Source organism: Accipiter gentilis, chromosome Z (genome assembly GCF_929443795.1).
Source record: "Accipiter gentilis chromosome Z, bAccGen1.1, whole genome shotgun sequence".
NCBI classification, from domain to species: Eukaryota; Metazoa; Chordata; class Aves; order Accipitriformes; family Accipitridae; genus Astur; species Astur gentilis.
Genome location: NC_064919.1, coordinates 27,335,289 through 27,355,093, shown reverse-complemented (window position 1 = coordinate 27,355,093; position 19,805 = coordinate 27,335,289). Strand labels below are relative to the sequence as shown.

At 38.3% G+C, this 19,805-nt stretch overlaps 1 protein-coding gene across 2 annotated transcripts in view; it reads right to left on the bottom strand.

Moving 5' to 3' along the window:
• EFNA5 (ephrin A5) overlaps window positions 1–19,805 on the bottom strand; it is a 215,223-nt gene that overhangs the window by 23,521 nt on the left and 171,897 nt on the right. For both annotated transcript variants that reach the window (XM_049795637.1, XM_049795638.1), the window contains exon 2: window positions 17,836–18,128. In XM_049795637.1, coding sequence (XP_049651594.1) covers window positions 17,836–18,128 — 293 coding nt within the window. The remainder of the gene's footprint in view (window positions 1–17,835; window positions 18,129–19,805) is intronic.

Below are 19,805 nucleotides of genomic sequence, written 5' to 3'. Positions count from 1 at the left end.
TTTTCAGAAGTAATTGAAAAAACTATTTCTGTGGCAGGATGCTTTGATTCTGACTAAATCAAGTCTTCAGGCAAATGTCCTCCTGCCAGCGAAGGCACAGCTTGCCTGAAGTCGTAACCTTTGTTGGCGGAAGAGAACTGGCCTTGAAACAGATCATGAAGCAGATGTTTTATGCCAAATCAGAGTCTAGGGATAGACAGGCTACTGCAAATAAAACTCTTCTCCTGTCTGCTCAATCATTTCAATTCCCTGCAGTGTGAAATATGAACTTGCCAACAAATGGCTAGTGCGCTAGGCAGCACAGCAGGGAGAACAAGTGCCACAGATGCACCAAGGGCTGGAAAACTCCTTCGTTAGGTCTGCTTTTCAGCCCAAGCCTCAGCAGTGACATGTGGGAGCCACCTCCAATGGAAGATGATGGCAGTTGTAAAGACAAGTTTTCATCAGCTCCAATTACGGAAATTATGTGCACTTGCTTGGGGAAGAAGGAGGTTCACACGGCTGTATCAACAGATCATGGTCATTAGTGGCTCAGGACAAAGGTGGTGTTTAATTTTTCTTGAAAATTTTTCCATCTGAGACATGACTGCTGATAAAATACCCACCTGTGGGCTTGTTCTGGTTTTGGCTGGGATAGAGTTCATTCTCTTCATAGTAGCTGATATGGGGCTATGTTTTGGGTTTGTGCTGAAAGCAGTGTTTATAACACAGGGATGTTTTCGTTACTGCTGAGCAGTGCTTACACAATGTCAAGGCCTTTTCTGCTTTTCATACCACCCCTCCAGCACGTAGGCTGGGGGTGCACAAGAATCTGGGAGGGGACACAGCTGGGACAGCTGACCCCAACTGATCAAGGAGATATTCCAGACCATATGGCAACATGCTCAATATATAAAGCTGGGGGAAGAAGAAGGAAGGGGGTGATGTTCAGAGTGATGGCGTTTGTCTTTCCAAGTAACCGCTACACGTGATGGAGCCCTGCTTTCCTGGAGACGGCTGAACACCTGCCTGCCGATGGGAAGGGCTCAATGAATTCCTTGTTTTACTTTGCCTGCATGCACAGCTTTTGCTTTACTTACTAAACCGTCTTTATCTCAACCCACAAGCTTTCTTCCTTTTACTCTTTCAGTTCACCCCCATCCCACCAGGCAGGGATGAGTGAGGGGCTGTGTGGTACTTAATTGCTGGCTGGAGTTAAACCATGACAGGGCTCACAAAAAAAAAAAAAAAAAAAAAAAAAAAAAAAATCCCGTTAGCTTAATGTCAGGGATCTGCTGCACAACTTAAGACAGTAAGCCCTACAGGAAATCCCATTGCTGAATAGTGGAGCACCTTCATACCAGGAGAGGGTAATAGCCCTGCTCCCACCACTTCTGAGGAGCATGGCAGGACTCTGGTGGCACCTGAGGAAAAGGCCAAGACAGCTCAATGCTCCAGCTACCTCTCTTATTGGTCCCTCCATCTAGATGTTTCCATCTGATTAAAGCATTACCTGTCTTGAGACATGCACTTGCTCTTGAAAGACAGCTGTTTAAAATACCAGTTAAACCTAAAAGAAACCTTGTACTTTCCAGTCAGTTTCCATTCACATCAACACTACAATGACTCTTTTATGTGTTTCTAAGCTAACAGTTGCACTTTGTGTTAAAAGGAAGGAACAACAGCTAACAATACTAGACTATATTAGCCCTTGATTATGGGAGAGCAGAAATGGGGCTCGAGTTGATAAGAATATTGTATTTGCACTTAAAAAAAACCCCAAACAAAATAAAATACAATGGTAAAATACAAACATACCATTCCAAAGAACCTCCTGACAAGCTTTCAAGATGTTTACAATCTGCAATACAGATCATGTTTTCAGAAGACCTCTCAGTGTTTCATATACAAAGCATTTTAGTAATCTAGCCAACTACTGGGATACCTAAGTGACAGCTAAGTACTTCTAAAATTATGACTGTAATTGGGAATGCTAAGCACTTCTGACATATGGCCTGTAATATACAATCTATTTATTTTACCTACTTTTGGACCGGGATCAAGGAAGAACAGGATTGAAGACACATATAGAATAAATTACAGATATTGTATCTACCCTGGGTTTAGGTGGGTTGGTTTTTTGTGTTTTGCTTTTTTTTTTTTAAATTTGTGTAGTTGGGTGCACTTCAGATCTGTCCCCTAAAGCCTAGATATAGATTCCACTTAAATGCACCGAAATCAATGTCATTTTCCCTGATGGTCAAGTCAAAAAAGACCATGATGATCAAGTAATCTGTGTGCACAGTTGTCAGAATTTTTTTTCAGAAGTGCAGTTAAAGTGAATCAAATGAATAATTTTTAGCATTTGATGTACATACACAATCTCTATTTACTTTTCAAATCTGAAGCAAAACCATCAGTGGGAAATTAATGTCTATAAATAAAAAAAGCTGTTTCTTCATGAAATGGCACAGAAAAAACTTACCGCTACTTTTAGTCTTCCCCTTCCCCCCCCCCTCCTCACAGAAAGCTATTGTTTCAGGGTGTTCTTTCTTCAGCCTAGAATACAGTTGCTGAAGAGCTAGGGCAATTCTGTGGGACCTTCTGTACCCATTTTATTTGTGTGGCTTGCTTTGCTGACTCCTTTGTAGAAGGTACTTCTGCTTATAATTTCACCTCATACTTAAAAGGGTGGAGTGCAGTTTTATATGTACATATTAGCACACAGAATACCACATGCTGTTGACAAGCACTCTGTGGAACAGCATACATCCTTGTGAAAATCCAGCTGTACCCACACAAGTACCAGAAGTGTAATTTTAATTTACATTTCTAAAGCACAGTGTTCCTCATAGTCAATACAGTACTGAAAATCTTCTCTTCCTTTTCTGCCTACAACTTAGATGTGGCACCACATTTCCCAAGAGATTTGTTTTTGGCTTAAGACTATTTTTCACTCAAAATATTCTCTAGTTCACTAAAATAAAAAAGTCCTAGGCAGAAATAGCTCTTCTCAGCTAGGTTAGCATATTAAGAAATATTCTCCCTAGATAGTCCTTTGTAAGGGCTTTTTCCAAACTAACTTTTAATGTATATCTTTATATCTTTTAGACCTGTGTAAAATCTCGAACAGATTATTGCATTTCTGAATTATCCTGTAGATTGGTTAGAAGCAATGCTATTGTTTCTGATGAGAACAAGCAGCTGGTGTAGCTAAGCAGAGAGAGGTTCAAGGGTCTGAGAGTGCACAGTGCCCTCAAATCACCCCTCACAGCAAACAGTGACCATTACACAGAATTAGGTGCTGGGTAACTGCAGAGCTACTGGAAAAGGCAGTTTCTCCCACAATTAAAAAGGCAGCAATAGCATGGTATGACATACAGTTTGGAGAACTCCGGTAAACATGAACATTTTGTATTTTGCACCCCAAGGATTCTGGTGGCAAACTTTCTGAAAAGTGGACATATTTCTTTACAGAAGCTGGAGCACATTTGTAGAGCATGGCTTCTTCTGTCATTTTCTTCAGCAGGAGAGATTTCAGTGGGAATGTTTCTCCTTGAATGCACATCCATTACCACGTTAGTTACCAGGAAGAAGGAAAGAGGAACTAAGCACAGCAGGGAAGCAAAGTTAAATAGATGATAGTTACACCTCTACCTTGAGAAATATTGCAAGCAGTTCCCTATCTAAACTGGGGTTGAATTTATCTTTAACCTAATTTTCATTTTGGAAAGCATAAGCTATGTGTAGTGATAATAGCATGGTTACACCACATCGAGGACAAGAAAGAACACTGGTCAGCTCAGCCAATAGAGGAGAATGATAACCTAGTGAAAGTATAGTACAATGCTCCCGAGGCACTTCACTGGCATTTTATATTACAATCATCTTATCTTTCAGTGGAGTTAAAATTATGTATATTTTTAGTTTGACAAAATTAGCATTTTTATAATCCCAGTAGCTAAAGCCTTTAACACAAAAAGATTATTTTTTATCAAAGATTTAACCAACACATGACTTTTTCATATTATTATTTTTTATATATGTGTATATATATGCACACATAATAACATACAATCCATACACACACAGCTGATAAATAAATACATGATAAATATAGGAAAAAAGGTTCGTGAGTAGAGAAAAAAACATTATTACAAATATTTTGTCATTTTTGAAAGAACAGTACCTCTAAGCCAACACTCAGCCTTAGGAAAAAAAAGTAGTAAACCATCCTTCACTAAATTGATTCACTGCAAGTTTCACACATGCTTATATTAAGACATGGATATGGTCAAGTTCTCAGAACCCACTGAATTGAATTCATTACCTGCCCCATACTAATTGTGGGGAAAGAGGGGGCACATTAACTCCATGTCACAGGAGTTCCAAAACCTCCATGAAACAGAATCATCCCTGTGGAAATCACTCAAGTTTGCTGCTGAACAGAAGCCTTCCCTATTACTGTTTGAGTATTAGCCATAGTAAGTTTCTCATGGGAATAACACTACCTCTACTGATTTTATCATGCCCTTTTCTTGTGAAATATTTCATTGAAAATAATTGGAACCTAGTGATGCTTCAGAGGAGTCTCTACGCAAGAGAAAGGAATAATAGGAAGAAATGTTATGTTTGAGACTATACTTTCTTTTCACAGGATCCTTAGACACCCAATGGGAACTGTCAGAGCCACCAATCAATTAATTTTCTAATCTCTCTGTAATGAGCTTTTTTCTCCTTCAACCCTTGTTTGTCTCCTTTGTAGCAAACAGATGATTTTTCACTTGTGTTTTGATTTCCTTCATTTTATACCATTCTAAAATGCAAAAGTGGAAGAAAAAAGGGAGCTAGCCATAATAGAACAAAATATAGCATGTCTATTCTTTAATTCCTTGGAACCTGATAACCTCAAAAAGTAGTATCCTAGGAAATTGATTTTGTCTGTCCAAATCATGTGAAAGTGTGAAGGTTGTGTTGGCAGTCTGCCCTGCATTGCTGTTAAACACTGCAATATTCATTTTGACCTCCTTCTTATCATTCTAGTTATTTCTTCACAACCTGTACTGAGTTCATGGACCACTCCTCTACAGTACTCCACAGAACTACTTGCAGATGCACAGAACACGAAGCAGTTACCTGCACTACTTTTTCCTGCAGATCTAAATAGGGCACATGAAGCCATCTTGACAAAAAAAAGGTATGATGCCGGCAAAGAAAGAAGAAAGCATGAAGACAAAAGGAACCAAAATGTGCTAAAACAGCAGTTAGATAGACATCTCACTTCTATTGGACCTGCCAAAAAATTAAGAAATGTGGGTCTAGTTTGTTTTTTAACCTCATTCTGCTTTGTTGATTAACCTGTTTCTGCTCTTAAAATGAATTACAGCATCTTGTGTCTCCACTGTATAATTTTATCAAGGAGGTGACAAATCATGCTGGCAGTGACGGTCTGTGCTGAAGTGGAATGTATAATAAAATACAGTTTTCCTCAAATGAATTGCTGAAACAGTTAATCTTTATCTAAATGCCCATAATAACTGTTTTGTTCTCTGTGGCAGTTGAGAGAAAAAATGTCTTCTAGAAAGCATTTTGGCAGCCAATCTGCTTGTTAATAAAACCTGGAGAAACATTTGTGATTAATATAAATTACTAATTCCACTTTTAATGCCTAAACGTGACAGTGACTAATTTACACAGTTTTGCTTGAGCTGCCACTGAGTATTTCAAGTGGGACTGTGAACAAAAAATGCTGTTGCACTGGTATATGTTTCTAAGCAAAGCTAACACAGGTGCAGCAATACAGATGAGGAACGCTGTCTCTGGCACTGATTTCTAACCACACTGGCTGATTGCTCTGCTCAGGCCAGGGAGAAAGGGTCAGCAGTGAAAGCTGCCCAAGACTCTCCTATTATAAGTTGGAAGTGGCACATTTCGTACAGATGTGGGAGGTGGTTACAACAATCTGTGAGGCTGTGAGGTAGCTGTTGCTTCCACTACCTAGTCGGCAGCATTTTTTAGTGCTACAATGGGAGACAGCTAAACTCCTCCCAATTTAAGTTGGAAACTCAGTACTGCAGCAAAGTGTGTGGGCTTGAGTGTGGGCTCTTCGTAGCACACTGCCAAACAGCTGTCAAGGAGATGCTTCGTTCCTCAGAGGCAGTCTTGTGATCACACAGATTACTCCAGTGAGACCCAGGTAAGAGATACAGCACTATCAATGGTGAAAAATAAATAATATCCATATTTCAAGGCTTCAGACAACTGATTCAACTGGTTTGTCTTGTTATAAATGTAATTTAAATGTATTCTTACACATGATTATTAATTTGAAAATCCAGTAGCTTTATAATTTACCTGCTTATATTCAACTGCTAATAAAATAATTTTAAAAGTCTTGTGAAATACAAGAAAATTTGAGAAAAGAGATTGCTGAACAATAACCTACCTGTGTCAGTTACTCACATCTGAACTACACAACACTGTCACCATCCTCACTGGAACATACTTTATTTCCAAACAAACATATGCTTTGCTTCTGCACCTCTCTAAGAAAGAAACACATTTTCTACCTTGCTGATATGCCTATGGAGTTTTGACTATGCCATTCCTCCCTTCTACTTCTTGATGCTGTTTACAGAAAAGACCTAACGAAGTCAGATCCCACCTCCATGAAGCACCAACAGGAACTATACACGTAACTCCATTTGCCTGGGGAAAGACAAGTTCATGACTTTTCTGTGCATCACCAGCCAGAAGCAGAGAGGTCTTAATACTAAGCCCTCTTCAAGAGGAGAGGCTGCATTCTTTTACAGTCCCCAGGATGCTGAAGAAAGACACAACACCTCTTTCAGCCTAAGGCTACTCTATTTCTGCTCAAGACTTCTCAGGCAGAAATACATTCACATGCATACAGACAGTAAGCCTTGCTGCAGCTGCTGCTAGGGATCCTGACTTTAGTCCCAATACAGGCCTCTGTGCTGTAGGATAGTTCATTCTTCAGCGCCTCACAGCTGAATGTCTTCTGCAAAACCCTAAAATATTAGAGAGAAGTAGTCCACAATTTTTTTAATGATACAGTCATCAAGATACAGAAAGATGACCCAGTATTACTAAAAACAGATGTGTCAAAAAACACTTAAGAAGAAATCTAAGCTCATATCTTCACAATATCCCCACCTACAACTCTTAAAACATAATGTACGTTAAGCCATTCTGGTGTACTTTTCCCCAAACACATTTTGGATGCCACTATGACTGAATTGTCAGGGCTCTTTAAATTGATTAATATACTGACATTATGATTATCTTTCAAATAATTAAGATCATTTCACCCCCAGAAGATCAGCAACAGCAACGTTATTCCCCATATCCATCATCAGGAGCCTGGTTACTTTTGTGCATAGAGGTATGGCACGAGTGAGATTCTGATACACCTTCAAGCCATTCTTAATTCCCTAAAGCAGTGCTGTATCTAGCTGGCTATACCACTTGACACTTTAAATATTAAATATCCATGATGTAAAAGGGAAGCCAGGCAGATTTTAGAGGCAGTAAAAATCTCATTTGGCCAGTAATGTAGATCTGAGGATGACCTACTGCTTTCCTGAGAGAAAGTGGAAACATTTGGAAGTCTGAAAAAAAATTTTCTGTAATTTTTTCAGAATAAAGCACTTCTATGAATTTCTGAATACTCTGTGAAAAATCTTATTCTATGTGATATATATTGACTTGCCAAGAATCTTGGAGATAGGAGTATTAACTACATGTGCCATTTTGAGCCCAAAGTCTTGGCCACCTTGTCTGAATAGTATGTATTACTGGGGAACGAAAAGAAAAATTTATTGAGAATTCTGTAACATTCTCCTATTTTATTGCCTCCTCTAATATCAGAGGGTTAGGTAGCTTAGAAACAAATTTGCTTCTTTTAAATCCAAGTATTTATGAAAATATGGAGTTAAATGTTGAATATGAACTTATGAAAACAAGAGCATCAGCCAGTTCCTCAGCATGTGGAAGCATTTTTTCATTGAGGGAGTTTGGTTTTGGTCTATTGGTTGCAGGCATGAATATAGATTCAGTTTGTATCATGACACACAGACAGTATCAGCAGAGAAAGTGCTGCCTTAGTGAGTTAGTCTGAGGAACAGGGAGACTAACATGGTGATGACATGGAGGCAATGAGTTACAACACTGTTATTCCAAATGTCACTGCTATGTTATTTCCATTTCTGTTGGCATCTGCTCCATGCTACAAAACACATACTTCCAATACAACAGCTCATTAAACAGGTTTCAGTTTGCTCAGGAATCAAATTAGAACACTGTTACAGAGTTATAAGTCCTCAGATAATTATTAATACTACTCTCCACTTCTATGAGTTCTTTCATCCAAGGAATCTACATGCTTCACCTTATTAATCTCCTAACATCCCAGTGAAGTACCACTGCAAAGATCCTCACCCACCATTGAAGTGCAGCCACCTCTGAGATGTTAAGCTGTAGCTGTTGAACATCAAAACTGATTTAAAGTAAGGAATGATGAATGGTCCATCAGGATTTAAAGGGCTGTGTGCAATTCATTCAATTGAACTTCCAGCAAAACACTGGAATTTAAATACTTACTTTTAAGAAAGTTGCAATGGGATTTTTGCAAGAATCACAAATGTTAAAAATCACAGTAATCCACAGCCACCAGTATGAAACATTTAGTCACTGTTTCCCATAAGGCAGGTGTGTCACATATGGCCTTATTAAGTTCCTAATGCTCCCTGGAGGTCTTTTACCCAAGGTCTAACCAACCTATCTTTTTAACATTTGTGATTTGATGATCACATAACAACAGTCAATACATGCTTTATTTTCCTACAAAATGCACTGGCCTTCATCAAGCATGTTAGATGAGAAAGAAAAAAAGACAGAGGAAAGGAAACCCTGTCTCTCATCCTTTCTGTGTGTGGGGACTCCCTCATTCTTCTAACGTCCAAAATCAGTACTTCAGTAGAAACCGACACAAATCACTGGTCTTCCTACAGGGGGGAAGACCTTATGCAATATGCTTATGAGACAGCTTTCAAAGTTGCAGATACATATTATATACTCCCCTCTTTTGTATTTCTGCTGCTATCAGGATCTTAATGCTACTGAATTTTTGAAGCACATGAAGCCAAATCATCTTCTTTCAACTTGTTATCTGAAAGACAGTCATTCCCTTTGAAAAACTCAAACAATAGAGACCAGCACTTCTGTGGGTTCTCTCTTCATCTTCTTATATAGATTTCTCCTGAGTCCCAAATTATTCAACAGCTTTTAACACTCCCTTTGAGGATTCTACGAACACTACCAATGTCAAAATCTATTAGACACTGGTGATTGTTCCTGCTTTCTTTTTAGCAGGACCAGCACTTAATTCTTCTGATGCTTTCTAACAGAAACCAGTCCTTTAATCTACACACCAGGGTAAGCATGAATTCCCTTTTAAAGGTCACCTTCCTTGTCTCTCTAATGTTATCACACAAAATATTTTTTAAAGTACACATTTATCAAACCCTTTCAATTGCTTTGATTTCATTCAGAACATCTCAAGTGATTCTGGTAAACTAGCTATCAAAGCAAGATTTGTAGTAGAGTGGCATATCTGAGCCCACTGCTGCCAGAGTAGCATCAGTGTTTATGCTGATCAGATCTTGATTGAAAGGTTAATGGGGGACCTGGCAATAAACAATGTTTCCCCAAAAGAAAAGTGCAATTAACACACTAAAAATGGTTGTAATTCCTTCAGCATCCTTTAGTAACATTCTTTAATTAACATTCATCTTTTAGCTTTTGGTGCGAACCAGGATGTTCGGAGAGAGTTGTGAAAGGTATCTTCTGACTTCATGTCTTCAAAAAGCAAAGAGAAAACACAAACACCAGTAGCAGCTGCATTAACTAACACCTGTTGAATTGAAGACAGACGGCCTTTTTTCACTGCTGAAAGACAAATCCAGTCTTCACTTTCTAAGCAAAATACCTGCTACTTAAGTCAACTGATTCCACGAGTAGAAACAAATTCTAATAAAAATTTAGCCTATGAAGCGAATACAGTGATTCCAGTGCCCCCAGTAAAAGCTGAGTATGGCATGACAAGACTTACCATCAATATGCTCTACTCATTTCTCTATACCTTGCACAACTCTAAAGCTAAAGTCCATACTTTGCCACAAGCCAAATCTTTGACTTTGAGTCCAAGTATTGACAGATTCAAGGGGGGGGAATATCCAAACCAGGACTTTTACAGCATATAGGTTATGGATATGAGGGGAAAAAAGCCCTTCTAAATAAGGGTTTTACTGAAAGATCTTCTCATACAATTGCAGACTGTGCTTAGTGGAAAAAGCAAAATAATCTCTTTTCATATACGGAAAGCCTTATTTTGTCCTACAGGAAAAGGTATCATGGGTATTGATCAAGAAGCCACACAGAGATTTAGCCAAGGACTTTGAGAGACAAGTAGCATTAGAAGTGTTTACAAAATGACCAACTGCCTGAACAAGCAGATATACTAGGTACACAATGGGTGATTGCAAGAGATGCCCAGATCATAACTAGAAACAGAAAACCAGAAACAGAGTATTACCATTAAAACCGAAACTAATTTCTTCCCCACAACTGTAAGGACACTCTGAAGAAGAATCAGTATTGGGTGCATTGGTGAACATCAAGAAGCAATTCTCCTTTACATAAAGGCAACTTTAAATCCAGGTTGACAGTGTCTTTACATTTACATTGGTAAACGCATAGATAAAACAGCCACTGTGCTTTCTTTGAATTTTCAAGATGGTATAATTTGCCAGTTATGCCAAAGTCAGTTTGCTGGTTAAGAAATTTGTCTTTACTGGCATGACTGCTTACAGAGAAACCACATATTCCAAGCATTGGATAAAAAAAAAAAAAAAAAAAAAAGGTGTTTCTAGAGTATTATGAGTTAAATATTACCATCCTACCCCAGCTGAGATACAAAAGTAACAGCTGACTTCCTCAAAAAAAAGTAAGTAACCTAACCATTAGCCAACTTGTCTACAGCAACCTTTGATTGATTCTAATACTCTCCAGGATGCAACTGAGTAGTCATACTGGGTTCTTTACATTATCTCCTTTTCCAGCAGGAATTTCCTCAAATAAGTCTGACTAAAAACCTGAGAAATACTATATTTATGCCCTCAGACAGCAGCTCCTACCAGCCGACCTACAGGCGGTGGCGTAAACTGCTACACTGACAACACCAACTGGTTCTGAAAAAGCAGGATTTCCAGGTTTATAACAAGATGAAAAAGGAGAGAGAGAAGTGTAGTTTTTTTGGAGGGGGACTCACATTTACCTTTTCTAATAGGTCAAGATTACAGTTCACAGTCTTTCTGTTTTGTGTTCCCCTTACATCAGACTAAACCTCCGGCAAACGTGGAGATCTCTAAATCAAATAATCATCTTAGAGTTGTGCCTGTTCATGCAAAACAATTGATATCAGCTAATATTAAGCTGGTGCTTGAGCAAGAGCAATGAGCTCTATGCAGCTGTTTAATACCATTCTTTGAGCACATGAAAAATACCAAGTAACTTCTAATAAACTACAGTGTAAAGATTTCTCAGTAGTTTTCTCCCATACTGTATCACAGGCTATTCATCCTTGCTTCTATGAAGTCCCTTTTCTTAATTCTTGCTATACTGAAACCAGTCCTGAAAGAATAAAAGCCAAGCTGGCAATCTGGGAAGCTATTCCAGGTTCTTAGTCATGGAGAGTTTTTGTTTAGGTCTGTGATAATTTCCATGAAAAGTGGACAGTGCTCTTCCTATGCTAACTGCGGATTTGTATAGGGATATGTACCGTTCTTCCCTGTGAGTTAGACTGCTAAACTCTGTCAATAATTCCTCATTAATTATCAAAAATCTTTACCACAACCATCACCAGCAGTGGTGGTTACCAAGCAATCCTTACCAAGCAGTGGTGGTTTCATGTCCTCCCCCATGTCCAGAAATTCAGTGGCTAGGCCACCTGGAGAAAGCATTTCAGTAGAGATTCTACTGAAAGCATCTCAGGTGGAAAGGAGGGAACAGGAACAAGACAACTTGATAATGATTTTAAAATATACTTACAGCTTTGAGACAAAAAGCCAGTAACTCTCCCAGAAATTAACCTCATCATGAAACATGGAATTGGACAGGACAGAAAAACTGCTAGAGGATTGTAGGAGAGACTAAAGAAAATAGCACAAACAAACCCTTAACACTTAAACACACACTCACAAAAGGGCAGACGGGAGAAGACAAAGTTCAGCTTAACTGTCATCAGAGACTGTTACTGCCTCAACAAAAGTTCAGCTAGAGACCTTATTAATAAGACAAGCGAACTACCTAATTAATAGGAAAAAGTGAGACAAAAAGAAGTGGGGTATTATAAACACTTTTTTCTACTACTGTTCTTTCCTTAAGATCTTTTGAATCAGGGAACCCTCCAGAAGTGTGCAGATGGTTGCAAAGAGATGGTCCAACTACCTGGCCACTGTTAGAGAAAAATGACAGCAGGATTCAAACATTTCTACAGTTTTTGGAACATGGTGAGGTCAACTTCCAGTCACAGAGACGGAAGAAGCTAACAGAAGAGAGATAATTTTATATTCAAAATTATGAAAATCACAAGTTCTCCTACAGAAGCAGCAGCTAATGTCATTTGAATAAAAGCCCTCAGGAGACGACAGCCAGAAATTTCAGGAAAAGAAAAAATTAGTAAAGAGAAACAAGGATGATGGGAAACAAAGGCAAACATTAAGAAAATCAAGGGAATAAGTAACGGCATGTTCCCCAGGGAATATAGCCTATGAGGAAAAGGACTACAGGAGAGTGGCTGTTATTAAGAAGTGTATGTACAACTGTAAGTACAACTTTACAAATTGAATTTCTTAATTTAATCACAAATTTAAGAAAAATCATATTATTTATAACCATAATTAAATTCAAGTTGTAAAAGCATACTATCCTGGTGTGGTCAGGAGCAATATGGTTACAACAAAAACTCCCTGAATTGACAATCAGATGCTTCATACAAATAAATGGTGACAACAAAGATACAGTGATAATGACACATCATTAAAGGTGATACAAAGAAATAGCAAAAGCTGTTTATTTTGAAATAAAATCAGAAGGACACATGAGATAAAACTAGAGAGAAACAGTAACAAAAAATGTAACACAAATAAACCACAGGTAAGACAACAGGATTTTTAAAAGATTAAAGGAGCTCTTTCCTTAATAAGGTTAGGAAAAGAACCACTTAGATTATGTTCAGATACATTACATATAAAGCCTGCTAGCTGCTGGCAAAAACCTTCAAGATCTCATGAAGAACAGGAGAGCAGCAAGAGGACCGTAAAGAAAAGCAAATCTACCTGGTCTTTGTAGGAAAAGGGTATAAACATGCATAACTGACAATATTCACAGTGATCAAATGACTAAATAAACAATACATGTTGTTATGGAAAGTGGCAAAGCTGAGCTACATGAGCATGTGGACCACACCCAAACCAGATGAAATAGCATGTGGCAATAATGGGATAAGATTGTGAGGCTATAATAGCACAGGAACGTATATAAATTATGGAGACTGTTAATATGTTTTGGAGGGCTTTAAGGACTTTTTTTAGCAGCTTAAAAGTAGTCATTCATGTTAAAGCAGAACTCATAACTTGCTTAATGCTTTTGCTTAACATTGACCTATTCTCTGATTGGAGGAATAAGAAGATTCAGAAAGCCTCAGAACTGGTTTGAGCCAGAAAAAGGAGACATACTAACAACTAGCCTAAAAAACAGGAAAGAGAAAGAACCTGCCTAGAGGAGAGAAAAAGGACCCAGTGAGAGAGAATACAACCCCAGACCCAAATACTACTGTGGTATGTGTGTGTGACTGCTGTGCAAATGCTTGGGCAGCACCTTCTCCCATAACAATATAAAATCTTGGAGGATAAGATGATAAAACCAGCATAGATTTCTTAAGGATAAATCACGTCAAATACCAAATTCTTTGACGGAATAACTGGACTGATCACTCAGAGAAAAGCATAATGCTACAGCTTAATATTAGTACAACTTCTGACACTACACCAATGATACATCGCTTTCAAAAAAAGAACAATAGGGTCTAGCTTACATCAACACAAGAGCTTGGTTCGGAAGCTGCAGTCAGAATTCTGCAGTAATCTGGACCAGTCTGGTTCTAGCCATGTCTTTATTTTTTTTATCTCAACAACTCTGATGTATATTTACCAAGTTGTTACTGGTATTTTATTCAATACTTAGCACATTAATAAAAATAAACCACTCATAATTAAATTAATGAAAATGTTACCCTTATTTTGAATTATATAATTAGATGACATTATACATTTTAGGATCTTTTTTCTTTCCCCCTTCCTTGCTTTTGTGTTCACCTCCCCTTGCACAGTGCTCCACGTTAACCTGCGTACCCAAACTTTTGTTCCCTTTCAGAAGACATTAAAATCACTGTCATACCAGTAAGTATTTAATTTCTTCTTTCTCTTTATTTCATTTGCTTCTGTTTCAGTAGTAAGACTATTTTGTCTTTTCAGGCTAACACACACTAACCTGAGGTGAGCACCTGCTAAGAACTAAGTAAAAATTGAGACTTCAGGTCATGATCTATTATTTACTTTCCCTAGCTGCCCAATGTGGACTCCCTAACCAAATAAAAGTTAACTTATCTGTAAATATTTAACCTTTTCTTCTTTCAAAAGTAAACTCAAGCAGTACTTGTTGATTGCATGTCTGCAATGTTGAATTCACTTCTTCAATGTAAATTTGATATCAGAAAGATAGATTTTTTTGTGTGTGTTTTCCTAGAACAAACATGCAATGAAGGGAGATCAGAGTTCATCGGAACAATATATGAAGGCAATGGCATAAGAAAGAAAAGTGGCATTTTCAAAACCAACAGTTCAGAAAAAGAGACAATGATTGTTCTAAAATTATTGCATTTTCTAAAAATAATGGAAACAAGAGAGGCAAGTCACATCCTTAAAAGGTAAACTGCGAAGATTTTCAAAAAAGCACCAGACAGTAATTAAGCTAAATACCTAACCAACCACTTAATATTTCTGTCTGTCCAGAGGTCTAGACTAAAAGACATATTTTGTAACCCTTAAATAGAATATACCAGAATGATGCTACTTAGTCAGCCTTCCCCTTTTCTGCAGAGACAGCAAAGGTTTCAGAACTGCTGAGGAAAGGAAACCTTCCCTGGCGAATCAGTAATTTCTTTAACGTGCAGATACAGAAAAATAACAAAGGCAGTCTCCGTAACCTGGACTAGCACCTGCTTGACAATTTTGATGAGGAAACATGGAACAATATTGCACTAACTTGTTTCTTCAGCACAAACTAAGAGAAAAACATTCCAGGATGGACAACTCTCCCCCGAGAATGTTTCCGTATAACTGTTAACTTCGTGCACAGTGCTTCCCTGTAACTGCTGCAATGCCAATCTTGTTACTGTCTGCAGCAGAGCGAAGGATGCAGGCAAAAAAATACTTAAACTACAGAAAAGGAGGAAAAATGCTTTTGTGTCCTGAAACATGCCTTAAAATTTAATTTCAGTGAATACCAGGCCAGTAAGCTACCAGTAAATGAACATCTCTTTGCTAGTAATTTTTTGATATTTTACCTTTCATTAGAAAAAAATAATTCCATCTAAATGCAGTTGAATATCATAAAGCTCTTCATATTTTAAAGCTCTTTGGAACAATTATTTTGAAGGGAGCCCTTGACAGTTAAATGACTCAGTTAAATGAATGTTATAGTAGATACATAATGATTTTCCGTGAAATACTGAAATTAACCACAATGAGGAAAACCAGGCATAAGCAACCTGAATGTATTTGAATAATAATGTCTTGCTTGAGAGTTCAATGGATTTTGTATGTTCTAACAACGACGCTCTTAGGCAGACAGACCAAGGTAAGATTTCTCATCTTTTTTTCCTTCACTTTCATGTTTGTTTTTCACCTTAATTAAACATTTCTCTTTCTTTCTTTTTTGAAATTTAGAAAACCATTGGGGGGGGGGGGGGGGGGAGTAGGTTGTTTTTTTTTTTAATGCTTGCAGCTACCAATGCCATCCCTTTGCTAGATTTCATTGAGACCATGTGATGTTAAATACTGCGTTCCTTAGTTTAAGTATTCCTGCTTGTTTTACTGATGATGCTCAGGAATTGAATAAAAAAAACCCAAACCCAAACCCAAACAAACAAACAAACAAACCCCACCAAAAATCCACTATTCCCAGGGACCCTGATACTGGAGTTTTGAATGACACAAAACTCCTGTTGAAGTTAATGGGAAGCTTTTGTGAGTGACACAAGTAGGACTGGGCCAACACAGTACAGATTTATTCATCCTAGAACATTATCCTCTTAACTCTTGATACCTTTACATGATTTCTCATGACCATATTAAAAAACAGTTTTAAGTAATATTACAGTTTGCTTTTCAAAACTATTTTTAGTATTATTACTGTGCTTCAGCACAAGGACAAGGCACTGTTCTTCTGATGCTGAACCACGACTCATTATACGTTTTTATTTGCTGGAAGAAAAAGAAATGAATGGAAAACTATCCAATAGGAATGTATTTCCCTGTGGATTTAGAAAGTGAAAAGAAAAATCTCATGCTGAAGAAATGAGGCTGAAAAACAGGGATCGTATATAGTCAGTTTCTCTGGTGAAATGAGGTGGAATGACTGTTTCACAGCAGAAAAGCCAGCTACACATATGAAGGCGATATTTATTGGGATCTACAGTCTGTCTAAAGCTTTCAACTCTATAGTCTAACAATAAAAACAGGAAAAAAAATATTACTGGAGCAGTCAAAACTTGTTAGGAGTGGAAGATTCAGGTACAAAACAAATTGATGCAATAAGATCTTTGTTGGAGGATTAAACAAACCAGACAGCTGAAGCAGTATCAACTGCACAGTGGGGTCAGGGAATCAATTTGCTTAACCCACTGGTTTTTAACCTCCTGATGTTTTTACTTCCTTATCCTCAGATATTATCCTGCATCTCCTCTGGGTGCCCAGAGCAGCCCTGATGCAGACCTCCATGAAGGGGAGTGCAGAGCTCTGGAAGGGTGCTCAAAATTGCTTTGGGGATTGGGTGTGAAGGTATGGGAGCCCATTCACACTCGCCTGCTTGCTGCCTGCTCCCACAGCACCCCACACTGCCCATGCTGACAGAAACAGCTTGTCCAAGGAAAAGGGGGTGAAAAAAGGGAAGGAGGAAAAAAGGAGCCACTTGGCTTGATGCTAGGAGTATTTACCCCAGGAAATTACAACTTTAAATACCACTAGACTACAGACATCAGCAGCCATACACGTACAAACTACACAGACCTCACTTTCCTTGCGTGATAAATATTACAGACACAAGAGTATTTCATCTAAGCAAATAAGAAAATCGAGGAATTTCACATGGAAATGATTAATTATTTTTCCTTATATTTGGGGACGGCTTCTTGCTCCCTTCTGCTCCTCCACCTCAGAGTGCTGGAATAAATGTAATAGTGCATTTTGCTTTAAAAGTCAACCATGGTTCAGTAGCCACATGCTATTTCATGTGAGAAAAGCAGCTGTGATTTAATCTCATTTTCACTAGCTAGATTCCTAGCTAATGTATCTGGGGATAGTTAAGTTGGCATTCACTGTAAGACATCTGCATTATATACTGTTTGGCCCTCTGTATTTCCACAGAGCGTAGGTGAAAAATTAGCTGGGTTTCTTGCACCTGCTGTGCAACAGTGGTAATTCTCTATATACTCACAGATGTAGAAATATTCCCGGCCTGGCCTGAACTCAAATCCTAGCGAGAAGGGCGTGAAGAGCTGGAACTTTTCCGAGAATTTCAACGGTCCATTCGGGGAATGTGGCCGATTACACTCCCACCTCTTGAACCCTTTGGAGGTGTGATCACAGGAGCTGTAGCCGTCAAAGTTCACCATGTACAGAACATAGCGTTCGGTCTTATCTTCCGGCACCGAGTCTTCATAGTGAGGGCAGAACACATCCAGGTAGTCATTGATGCAGACATCGATGTGGTAGTCACCCCGCTGGAATCTGAAATCGCAGGAAGAGTTCAGACATAAGCACAGTTAACTCAGGATGACCTTGTTGCAGGGCAACTTTCTCATAAAAGGAGCATCACTAATGGCACTTCATTTCACTCCAGCCATGCACATTCACTCTCAGAAATAACCTTTACAATTCACCAGAGCTATCAGAGACTGCTTTTACAGGACTACAATCATATGATCTTCTGGGTAAGGCTTTTGCTCTCTTCCCTTACAACATGAGTCTGTTGCTAACGCACACCAAGTTATAGGCTATCTTTCCTTATGGTTTATTGAATAAACAAACAAAGAAAGTGTCTGCTTTATTTAGTTGTGGTTTTGTTTTGGTGTTTTTTTAATTGGAGAAAGAAGCAAGAAGAAGCAAAGAAGCCAAAACTGTAGCATCCTCCCCAAATCAGTGTCTATATAAACATCTACATATGCATGCAAATAAATAACCCAAACATATCCTCTTCTCTGAATCAGGCAGTAATCACCCCTGTGCTGAAAGCTGATTTGACTGCAAGTACTTAGAATTACTACAAGAGCACAAACAGGTTTACTCTTTCTTCATGATTAGCAGCCATTTGTCAAATGCACAGAAAAGCCTGTACTGCTTTTTAAAGATATTTGAAAAGCAGTGTATCTCCTTTGCCAAAAGTACATAGCAGAGATGTTGCTCTGTTCAGATAAAAGAATTCTGGGATACAAATTATCAGCACTTATCCTAACGTGACAGTTCTGAATGAGTGCCAGCTGAGAAATGCAGCAGAAAGCACCAACCCAGATGCACTTTATTATTACTATTATTACTGACAACCCTTTAAGAGATGTGGGATTCTTCTTTTGTTGGGGGTGGGGTGTTCTTGCTTCCTTCCCTCTCTCCACATTTCACTTACATTACTTCTGTAATGCCTGGCATAGTATCTGGAAGAAACTATGCGAACAAATTCACTGCCTTCATGGGAGCTTATACCATGATGAATTTAATGATTCCAGAAACCAGGTCTGTATGTCTATCAGACTCCCTGGGGCAGCCAAAGAAACCAACCCCTACCCTACTCCACTTGAGGCTGACTAGGCTACTTGTAGCTTCTCTCTTTCATGGCTGCAGTTGTCAAGTGTACACAGAGCAATAAAAAGGCCATGACAGATTTAACTATAATACTTCTTTTTAGCTGAGGGGCACATTTTAAACACCTGATAGGCTTGAAATCTGCCATCTGGATCCTTCTATCTAATTTCAGAGAAAAAGCAATGATCTGCTGGCCCTCTAAGGATAAATTCAGAGCAAACTACAACTTTTCATATCTCTACAATAATTTAACTTCAATAAAATAGCTTTTTAAAGGGGAAAACCTGAACACGCATCAAAACATGATATATCTGTATAATTTCAGCCAGTGCGTAGCCTCACAGTTCCATTCTGTAACATGGAAAAGCCTCTCTGAACCACAGTTCTTCCAGGAGAATTTATATTTATCTAAAACATTAGTTAAGAATATATTTTTGTACTCCAGTGCTTTTCAAAACCTGTCACCTGAACAGATTCTGTCTTAGTACATTTGCAAAAATGCATTGTTTTCAAATTGATGTCTGTTCTCTGTATCAGTGAACAGTATGCTATTTCTTACAGGTAATGAAAAAGAGTATCTTATGAGTAGGAAAGCCACATTCTGGCAAT